The following is an 11,431-nucleotide window of genomic DNA, read 5'->3' as shown; positions in this document are numbered from 1 at the left end:
GATGTATTATTGTAATAGGATGGTTTGAAGGTGGAAACCCCAGGTGGCTGTAGGAAGTGAAAATGCTGTGCTGAATGTAAAATTAACCAACCATGTCCTCTTTAAGTAGGCACATTGAAGTAATAGCTATAGGAGCCGCCTTGAATCGCTCCAGTTATACTGAGACATATCTTTTATTTCTTTTTTTTTTATATGTACATGTAAATCATGACACATTATGTGCACGCCCTGGCTTCTATGAATTTTTGTCATGCCATTGCACTGCAAATGACCAGCAGCAGCAGCAGAGTGGATAAACATTGCACCATCATATTTCATCATTAAGCTTCGGGTTAACATTCATAGAATGGGTTGTAAAACCAAATCAGCTGGCCGAAGTTGTGGAAAAAGAAGATCTGTGGGAATAAAGATCCTCGAGTGCGATAAGCCAATGAGTGAGATGTGACTGCTGGCATGGGAAAGCATAAGTAGCTGTGTGGGCTTTAAAATGATGACGCTCAGAGCTCTTTCCCCTGGAGAATAATAGGCTGGAAATGTGGAGAGGCTGAGCACAAGGAGCGCACATAGAGCAACACGGATTTTCCCGGAGAGGCACACACCAGCCAGCTGCGTCTCTCTCCTATTACCGGTCCCTCTGCGCACACAAAAAATGAACATTTTTTTCAATTTGAGAGGAACAGTTGTGAGGCAAATAGCAGAGGAAAGAGCTGTTCCAGGTATGTTTTATAATATACAGCATGATGCCTACTATGATACTGTACTATGATGTGTTGTGAGCTCCATCACTGATGCTGGATATTGTGAAGTTATGATAATTGAATAAATAACCATTTTGTGACTGTTGTTTAATTCCAGTGCACTGTTTATCTATACAGGGTATTTAAAGCCTTACTCTGTCAGGTGGTATTTATAGTGTGTATGGTTAATTTCTTCTTTCAGAAGTAGATCGTATGCAGTTGTGAAGCAAAGTTGCACTTTCTATCTCTAACCACCAGATGACTCTAACTTATAATATTGTGTGTACACGTGATCGACACTAGTAGGCTATTCAGCCCCATATGACATTTCTTAAAAAAGAATAAGAGAAAATGAGTCTTGGTTTACCCAGACGGGAATTGCACTGTCTTGCAAGTTTTATTTAGAAAATGGGGTGGACAAAACCATGACGACGCAGTATTGCAGCATCCTCGGTTTGGTGTAATTTCATCTCAGTCATAAGAGGCTTTTTTTAATGAGAAGTTTCCATTGCAGCTTTTTAAAACGTTACCTCTGCAGACACCGTGATCCTTTTTAAAGGTTCTCCAGCAGATGGCGAGGAGGCACCCCTGGTGGTGGTGGGTGACTTCAGGTTAAGAAACGGTCGCCCTGCTCCTCCTGCTCCTTCCTTCCCCGGGAGGAGAGGAGAGGGATGCTGATGCTGATGCTGCTGACAGGAAAGCGTAGAATCCAACAGACAAGCCAGGACAGCGCGCTTTCGTGATGTCCTTATTATAGCTCCGCTGGCCAGTGGCCAATGAAGACGGAGCGACGGAGAAGAAGCGCGGCTCAAGGAAGGAGCGTTTTAATGTAGGACCTTTTTTTAAAAAACGTTTACGGATGAGCGAGCTAATTTAAAAAGAAAAAGAAGATCAGGTCAGGTGAGAAATCAAGTTGAGTTCATCTGTTCCTCCGCGGAGCAATGTAGTTCGTCAACGTTGGCTACAAACAAAGTTGTTGCTAGGCGACAACTGTGCTGTGAAGTCTGGCAGTAGCAGTTTGTATCGGTGGCGTTTAGTACCGCGCATTGATATGTAAATTAGCCGTCAGGTGTGTGAAAGATTTACAACGTTCTCGAATGCGCGCGTCATCAGCCAATCAGAGCTGAAGCTGAGGACCGGGACTCATTTCTTCCCTGCATGAACCTAAACAACCCAACTACTAGCTTAACCCTCATGACAGATGTGTAGTAGGCTAGTGACAGTAAGATAACATGTCAGTGAACGAGGTTTTGGTCATCGTGAGTGGACTAATTTGATTTATCTGACCCGGTTGGACTCTTCTTCGCTCGGGTAGACTCCTTCCCTCCCCCCCTCTTCTTTTCAATTGCCATTTTCCAATGATGGCAGAAGAGCTGCCACAGGGACGCGTTGATGGTGGTGGCAAACATCCTCTGTCACTCAGGCAGTGCTGTGTGGACAGTGTGTTGAAGTCTTTCAAAACAAACCTCGTTTTACCATGATGGGACCTCGGACAGACTCGGGAACACAGCCAGGTAAAAGAGGAAGTGTGTAGTCTGCAGGGAGTCTTGACTTTATGAAGCTGCAGTTTCAAGTTAAGCTACAGTGGCATGCAATAGTTTGGGAACCTCAGGTCAACATTTCTGTTAATGTTAAGCAAGAAGATTAAATTATCTACAAAAGGCATACAGTTAGAGATGTCACATTTCCTTTACATTCAGTGTTTTTCATCTTATAGCTACATTTTCAAAATAGCATAGCAAAGGTTTGGGCACCCTAGTTAGTACCAGGTAACCCTCCCTTACTACCACACAGTGTGTAAATAGTAATAAATAGCTTACCTTGGTCAAAGTTATCTGAGAGCTCAAGTCTCCTGGGCTTTCCATGCTTTTGCAGAGTGCTGCTTTGTTTCCTTTTTTCATGCTAAAATTGTTGAAAACAAAAATAATATAGCTACTGATATTGCTTAAAATATTGCAAAAGAGTGTTTCATGTTGAACTTTATGCCTTTTGGAGATCATTTCATCTTCCACTTGCTTAACTGTTCACATTAACAGAAATTGTGCCCAAATGTTTGCATGTCACTGCACTTAGCATCGTGAAAAAAGTAAATAATGAGTTTCAAGGCCATAACATTGCAATTCAAGCTAAGGGGACTTACTGCAATTTTTTTTTTTTTTTTTTATCTCTGAAGTGGACTCTTACAGACTTAATATTACCAGCTTGTGGTGCAATTCTGTTGCCTTTAAACATTGTGATCCTGCATGTTTATGCTTAGTTTTTCAGTGGTGCTCACATCAGAGTTTATTAGACTTTCTTTTTGCAGATCTTTTAGTTGTGTGTTTGTTCAGTGTCCACCTCTTTTGGTTGCACATACAGTATTAAGCCTCTCATATGCAAAAGTGTCCAGGTTTTGATGTACGATTGACATAAGTAAAGGTGCACAGTTTTTGTCCAATGAAAATAGTTTTTCTATGGTTTGTGTTGTATTTACCAAAGTTTTCGCTAAATATGATGATGTGTTTCAGAGCTAAACCCCGTCTGACAGTTTTATTTTCATTTGACAAGAATCATGCAAGACACTGTCAGTGTTCATGAGACTGCATGTTTTCACACAGCTCATTAGTCAGTTTTAATTCAGTTTTTCATTCCTCTCAGCCTGGGGCTTATTTATTTAGTTTCTCTCCCTTTTTCTTTTTCATCTTTATCTGCCATGCATGCATTTATTCTTGCTGGGTCTCTTTTCTTTGGTCTGAATCTTGTATTGTATTCTCTCCTTTTTTAAGTGGGGACAGTCTTTTACCTGGGGCAACCCTGTTTGCTATTATTGTGGTCACTTCGTCGCATCCATTAAGTCAGCGCTCAAAGGTTGACTCAGGTTTTCATAGGGGACAGGGTTTATTTTACTCGCACACCAGACTCATCTTTTTGTGTTTTTCTCTTTTTTTATCTTGTCACTTGTTTTTTTTACTCTTCTGCAGTCTCCCTCTTCATTCTCTCCTCTCCTCTCCTCTCCTCTCCTCTCCTCCTCCAACACACTCATTTGTCATCACCCGGCTCTCTTTCCTCTGTCTGTGTCCCTGTGCTTTCACTGTTAATCAAGCAGAGCATGTCTCCGGGCGCTATTAGCGCACTCAAGGCTGCCTACACTGTACTATGATGACCACACACACACACACAAATACACAGCTCTGTATTACCCAAGTATTGCTCCCTCTGTAGCCACTTTAGAGGGAAATCGAAGCAATCTCAACACTATACACGGGTTGGTCTTGTAATTTAGATGTTGGAAAAACCATCAGTAAACTAAGTTGAACATGGATCCACACATGAATGAGTCTGACAAATACATTTGTACAAATTCATACAGTGTAGAGTGATGTGGTAGAAATGTCAGTGTCAGGTTTCTTCCTGTTTGTCTGATGGGCAGAAAATCAGTTTAACACAACCTTTATAAGGGGGATCCCTCCTAACCAAAGCTGCACAAGATAAAATCTATACCCTAGGGTTCCTTTAGTAAATACATAATAGGATGTAGATAGATAATTGACTCCCCCCTGAAAAACAACTTCCCACTTTATCAGAATATGTATTATGAATAATAAAATGGCATCAATTGGGCCACGTGTGAGATAGGATAGTGCATACATTAATATTAAACTGCACCGCTGCATGAAAGTGGGTTGGTGTAATCCCACTCTCTTTAAAGAGGAGCACATTTCAAAGGGCTTGTTCAAACCGGAGCACAGTTAAGCTGCGACACAGAAAGGGAATGTAATCATTTTACATTCTCTCTAAGTCTTAAAGAGGTGAATTTTTAATAAGTTTGTTTAAACTTTCCCCCTTTCTGTCTTCTCTCTCTCTCTCTCCCCCCACCCCCTCCCTCGTTTGCTACTGAAATCCCCTCCGTAAGAGGTAGTCATGAGCCCTCCACGCCGACCATCGAGTTGCCCTAGTGACAGGTACAGTAATTTCCTGACGCACTTCATTCACCTACATGTGACATGTGTATGAAGCACATAGAAAACAACATACTGTATAGCCGATACTGTATTTCATAGGTGCACACACAAAACTGCATGCATTTACTATTATACTGGAACATTTTCATATTTGTCTTTTATGATGATCATCTTTTCCTGACTTTGTCCATATTCACAGTGGCAAAATGTTAGTTTTTCTTTTCTGAATAATGTACGCGATTGAATATGTTGATTTGATTTTGTTAAATAATAAATGCTAAAAAGAAAAGGACAGTTTGCATACATAATCTACATCATCTGGTGCAGACTTTCATGCATGACTTGGTTCACCTCAGACAATCGTGTCCCTTTTTTAGCAAATCACATCACTGAAGTTGTTTCCTCAGCTGTGATTGATGCTGTACACAGAACAGCTTAGAACTGTCATCCAAGTGTTTGAATTGCTCAGATGAGGCACAATGAAAACATCACTTGGTACTTACTCAGTCATCCTTTATTAAAAAAAAGCAATGTTTACTTGCAATCAGTAGAGATGGAACAGATAAAATCTGCCTTTATTTTATTCCAAAACTTATCTAGATGAATAAAAACAAACAATGTCAGAGTCTGAACATTGATTGTTTTCATTGCAAACAGTCTGCTCTTGCCGATTGTGCAGCCATGTGACTGCCTTAAGCAAAGCAGCAAATCTTCAAACCATTAATGGACATTTCGTTGTTTGCCTTGGATTCACTGCATTAACAAATTATCTCGGAAGTCTTATTGTTCTGCCAGTTAACTCAGAAATCGTGCTGTAATATGAACCATTTGTGGCGTTAAGCGGGCTGCTACAAATAGAAGGAATATTGATGTGCAGATCCTCTTCTTGTTGTTCTCGTACAGCAGGCCCTCCACGGAGAACCTGCAGAAGAACAACAGCAGCAACTCGGGTGTTATCCTGGACATCTCTACTCTCAAGATGGCAGAGGTGGACACCGAGGTGCCTCCTCTTCCACCGCGCTACCGCTTCAGGGACTTGCTGCTGGGGGACCAGACATTTCAGAATGATGACAGGTAGCATGACAAACACTATTAATGTTCAGTGTGCAGGATGTGAGAGGCGGCCCAGGGCTTTTCCAGGAGGGAGCGGCTTCATGTTTGTGTGTACAAGTGTGTGTGTGTGCACATCTAATTTATGTTTAAACCTCCCTAGATGCTTGTCTAATGGTAGTCAGCACACGCCAGAAGAAACATTTATGTTTGTTGAGTGTTACAGACTACATTGTTTCCTTCTTCTCGTCTACTCCTGCTTCTAGTTCACGACACGTACTGTTTCCCTGCATTGCCCTGAGTGACTTCTTACAACAGCCCCCCTTGAGAACGTGGCGCGACTAAGCTGCTGGTTTGATGTGTAGGTGTACACAGGAGTGGAAATAGAAACCTCAGAGTGATAGGAAAAAGTAAGAGCCCTGCTCCTCATGGAGACTTGATGGCTGTGTTGAGCTGGGCGACTGTTTGGACTACTGCCAAGAAGGAAATTGGTATCCCCGCCTCTTCAATTATGACTTTGTGCTCCCAGTCTAAGTGTCACATTTGTTCAAAGTCACTTCAGAAACGAGTCATTCTTCCCTGATTCGAAGGGATTGACTGTAAAACCGATACTACCTTTAGACGGCTGTCCACAGGAAAAGGTAAAAAACAACTGAATTGAGAATAGAAGAGCAAAGTACATCACAAGTAGAGTTGAGTGTTGAGTAGATTTTTAGATTGCATTTCCCTCTTGCTGCACTAAGCATGAAATAACCTCCTCCTTTTGGTCCTTGACTGGTGCACCAAGTCATTAAAAGGCTGGAGTGTTGGGGAGTCTCTGAAGAGCTCAATTGCAGCTGCGGTTGGCAGAAACAAGACCAGCAGATGCTGTTTGCTGCTCAAGACGGGAAAGATGTAGGAAAGCATCAACCGCAGCTGAGAACTGTGGCGCTCTCCGTGGTGCTGAAATCAAACCTCTCTCACTAAAGCAGCACTGGCTTCAACACAGCCCACATAGAGCATTATTGCAAAGTCTTACTGTTGCTATGTCAGTAACTTTAAATTCAAAGTTGCCATGAGACTCATTACTTCGTCTTTATTGCACCGTTAAATCCAGTTCGCCGTGTTTGTTGGATGATCGTCTTAAGACTCTGCTGTGAACTGATAAAGCAGATTTTTTTTTATAGTATCTACTTTTATAGTGTAATATCAACAGCTACATTTGGCCTGAGGGTGCTTGACATATCCGACTTGGCTGATTTAAAACTGGCCAAAAATGTTGCCCTAAGGAGAAAGGTCAGCAAGCTTCTTATTAAAGAAACTGGACAGAGAAAGGGCAGAGGTCTGAGCTCCACTGAATAGGTCATTTCATGCAAATGAATGCAAGTTACCTCGTTTTTTTTTTTTATCTTAGCCGTGCAGTTGCTGTTTGAATTGTCTGTTTTGAGACATTCAAACCCAAAGCTGTGCTGCCCTCATTATATCGACGTGTAAACCCTGACTCTTAAATCACCATCGATGCGCCAATAACCACAGAGTTGTATTCACAAGTTTGCCCTGTTGGTTTGTAAAGCTTGTTGTGCTTGTAACATTACCACTGATTTACGATTTTATCAATAGTTGAATCTGACTGTGAGCGCGCTGACCGTGAGCACGCTGTGTATGTTATCTTTCAGACCCAGACTGTTGGTTCTCAGCAGCAACAAGGTTTCAGCGAAGAGTCAATAAGCTTGTGTGGAAGCCTTTATTTGTGTGTGTGTGTGTGTGTGTGTGTTTTGTGATTAGCACATTGATCTATATCATGTGTGAATGGAGAATGAACATCATCACAGGTGAAGATTTACACTGAACCACATTTTTTACCTGAATATAGTAAATACTGGATTCTGTTTTGCCATCATATTCTCTCCCTTTCCCCTCTCTCTCTCTCTGGGGGTCCCTGCAGTAAGAAGCTGTCAGTATGTTTTATATCAATGTGAGACCTTTTGTTCACACATAACATTTACAGTGACCCAGTGTTTGACCGTTTCCCTCCACACATAGGTGTCAGTTTGTGCCTTTCCTAAGGGTGTAGTGATTTCTAAAATGCTTTGCCTTTGTCAGCTCTGTAGACATAAAAGAAAACACATACTGTATATTACATAATTAATTAATCACATGTAAATGAGCCAACACACACTGGTGTGTATGTACGTCTTGAAGAAATTGAGATGCTTAAGTATGTGAATCAAGCTGTTTGATCTTGCATGTATTGATCATATTTGTGTAGTGGTGGTGTGTTTTGTGTGCTGGTAGGTGTCCCGAGATTAGTTTTTCTGACCAATATTGAACTGCATAGGCTATTAGGGCTTGTTGCTGGGCTACCACCACATGCATAGCTAAGAGTGTCTGTTTTGTGCGTGTGTACAGTATGTGCATGCTAAGTTTTGTCACAGAGATAAATAATTCCATATCCTGCCATGACAAACAATACAACCATTGTTTTACTGAACAAATATCATCTGTAAACATGTCACGATCAGCTTTTTAATACACACATACATACACAGATTGGCACAATGTGTGTTGGGGAAAGACTGGAGGGGAAAACGCCACCGTAGATGAGCTGCGTCTTATGTCAGCGTACAGAAATTGCTCGTTTCCGAGCTCTGGAGTGGAAACGGAAGCAGACGGTGTCACTGAGCTTCGGGGACGCTCTATTTCGTGGTTGATGATCTTCTGCATGCTCATGGTCGTCATGTTGATTATTTCCTGTGCTGATGCCTTGTCGAGTGTAAACCCTCAAAACAAATTAACCCCTAGAGGGAGAGCCAGAACGCCTCCTCCCTGTCCTGATGGCCTTTTGCATCTGTTTCGATGCATCCGTCATAGTGGGCTGTGGCAGTAAAAGGCACTGGACCGATGGACAGTGATAATTCACTAAACATAATAACGTGGCTAGAAGGGCGTGGCAACAAGAGCGCTCAGATGCATAAACATCTTGGTACAAGGGTAGTTTTTCTTCGTTATCCATGTTGTCACTGCATTAGAAAAATGTGTCGGGCACAGATGGCCACATTTGACTCAGGAAACACCTCTGCAAATACTGAACAGTTGTGGAAGCCTGACTGACCTAACCCTTTATGTTGCACTCAAAAATCAAAATCAAATGGTATGTTTATTTGGTTTATTGTGATATTTTGAATTTGCCGATTATAGGTTGGAATCAGCAGAGGCCACGTTATTCAATATTATGACAATACTGAGGCTATGATACAATATTTTGGACATCCTGAGTATTGTAAAAACATACTGTGATATCAAAATGGGACTCACCAATAGTCATAAAAAGTACTTTCATATTCTAGTACCAAAATCGTCAGTACATATACTCAATTTATAAAATAAAGATTGATACTTGGTGTCCATGAATAGATATGATATTGCCACACAAAATATCACAATACAATGCCGTATCGATTCCCCAACCCCTGATATCGATTGAAAGGTTGATAGATTAAAAAAACAGACATAAACATTTTAATTTAGCAAATGATTAAATTGAAATATCCCATTGATATTTCATCATATGATCTGAGGGGTAATTTTCAAATCTCTGCCAGCTGACAAATGTACATACAGGTGCATCTCAATGAATTTGAATATTATGGAAAAGTCCATTTCTAGTATGGTAGTTCAAGTCAAATAGCCCCAACCAAGTATTGAGTGCATATAGATGGGCATACATTTCCATATTTAAAACGTTTTTTTAAATTGTCTTTTTGTAATATTCAAATTTTTTGAGATACTGAATCTCAGGTCTTCATTAAATGTAAGCCAAATTAAATAAATAAAGACATGAAATGTTTCATTCCATGTGTAATGGATCTACATAATGCATTAGTTTCACTTTTTGAATTGAAATACTTTCAAAAATGAACTTTTACATAATGTTCTAATTCATTGTGATGCACCTGTATAGTCTTCTGTCGTGACCACCCCGGTCTGGTTTAGATAATACGGTTGAACTTGATGTTTGTTTACAACCTGTCTGTTTACATAACGCCGCTCATCTGTGGTGATGCTGTAATGTCCCGAACTCTCCGCAAAACTACAAAAACAACAACAAGGCGCACGCACGTGTCAGTGTCAGTGTGTGGATGTCTTTGAGTGACACGCATGGAGAACGACAGACATAAAAACAAACCGACAGTGTTGAGGCAGGCAAATGAGCCCTTTTGTGCCGTTCGTATGTGGGTCCTTCTATATCCGTTCATCTCTTTGTGGATGTGGGCGTACAGTGTGCATGAGGGGGGAGCAGGAGTGGTGGTGGTGGTGGTGGTGGTGGTGGGGGTTTGGGTTCCTCCTGGGCTGTCATTATCTCCAGGGTTGGGTGTCAGAGGGACGTAATGACGGCTCGACTGTGTGGGTGCTCAAGAGGAGCAATCATGCTGAAGTCATGGGTCTGACAAGGGACCTGTGTGTGTGTGTGTGTGTGTGTGTGTGTGTGTGTGTGTGTGTGTGCGTGTCAGAGAGAAGAGAGTATTGTCTCTGCAGGTGTTCGTGTATGCGCTGTTAGTGTGGACACATCGGTGTGTGTGTGCCTGCAAGTGTCTGATTATACATCCGAGTGTGTGTGTGTGTGTATGTGTGTGTACGTGGGCTTGCTTCTCAGTTTGTCAGCCAGCGGAGGGGGGCCAGCCTCAGTCAACGTCGGAAATAGAAACGAGCCACAAAAACACTTTTGTACATGCCAACAGGGTTGAAAAACAGAAAGAGCAGCAGGGAGAAAATTGGTTCCATCTATCTTTCCTCTGCTTGTCTAATCTTGTTTCCTGTTTGATTCTTTTGTTTTGTTTTGTTTTGTTTTTTTTCTTTCCTCTAATCAAGGCAGTATGCTGATGGGAGTAATGTCGATTAAGTGACTAATGTTACTAATTGGTCACTAAATTAACCCACACTTCCTTGTGAGTCAAATAGTGGCACAGGGAACGATGACCCAGCACTGACGTGTCTTCAGCTCATCACGGACGGATCATTCAGTCATCTTGCCGGGAAAGTCTGTTATGACCAACATGACAGCTTGATGTTATCATCCATATCTGAGTGGATTTGGATTGATTTGTGTTTCCCTGCCAATATGCTTATGGTAACTCATGAACATGGGGTGTTTTCTTTTATAAAAATACTATAAAATAAAAAAAGAAAGTAAATCTTATATACGTGTATATATACTGTATATAAAACCTAAAGGTTATAGCTACAACTTTTTCATCAAAACAATTAATTTTTCAAAAATATTCCATCCACAGAACATCTAGAGTGGTGCAGAATAAAAGTGTTAAAGGGATAGTTCACCCTAGAATGATATTTCGCTCATTATCTACTCACCCTCATGTCGACTAAGGGCTGGAAGAATTATCAGAGTCCACCGTCCCTTCTCTGAGTTACAGGGGGTCTTGGCGTAGCAGTGCATTTCAATGCAACGGTTGCAAAGGGACACCAGAGCTCTTCGTAAAAAAACACACACAAAAAAACATCCAAATACCTCCATGATGCTCGTATGTAATGTCCGTCTTGTGCTGAAGCCCCAAATTGCTCCTCTTCCTGGTCCGTCCAAATCTCGCGTGATTCGCAGTAACCGCACTGACGCCGGCGCAAATCACGCGAGATTTGGACGGACCAGGAAGAGGAGCTTCGAGAAGCTTCCGCTACAAACAAGCTTAAAATATAGACTTATTTAAT

The 11,431-nt window shown here is 41.4% G+C and overlaps 1 protein-coding gene across 1 annotated transcript in view; it reads left to right on the top strand.

The window, feature by feature from the left end:
• Positions 1 to 100: 100 nt before the first annotated feature.
• The window catches only part of LOC310991924 (potassium channel subfamily T member 1-like), a gene marked incomplete at its 3' end in the record, with an annotated part of 79,893 nt that continues 68,562 nt past the window's right edge, over positions 101 to 11,431 (top strand). The window contains exons 1-3 of the mRNA XM_083979852.1: positions 101 to 716; positions 4,630 to 4,678; positions 5,582 to 5,752. Coding sequence (XP_083835978.1) covers positions 650 to 716; positions 4,630 to 4,678; positions 5,582 to 5,752 — 287 coding nt within the window. The 5' untranslated portion in view covers positions 101 to 649. The remainder of the gene's footprint in view (positions 717 to 4,629; positions 4,679 to 5,581; positions 5,753 to 11,431) is intronic.

This window comes from Trachurus trachurus (assembly GCF_905171665.1).
Source record: "Trachurus trachurus genome assembly, chromosome: 9".
Taxonomy (NCBI): Eukaryota; Metazoa; Chordata; class Actinopteri; order Carangiformes; family Carangidae; genus Trachurus; species Trachurus trachurus.
The sequence above is the reverse complement of the archived record's forward strand: the minus strand, read 5'-3'. Positions and strand labels throughout refer to the sequence as shown.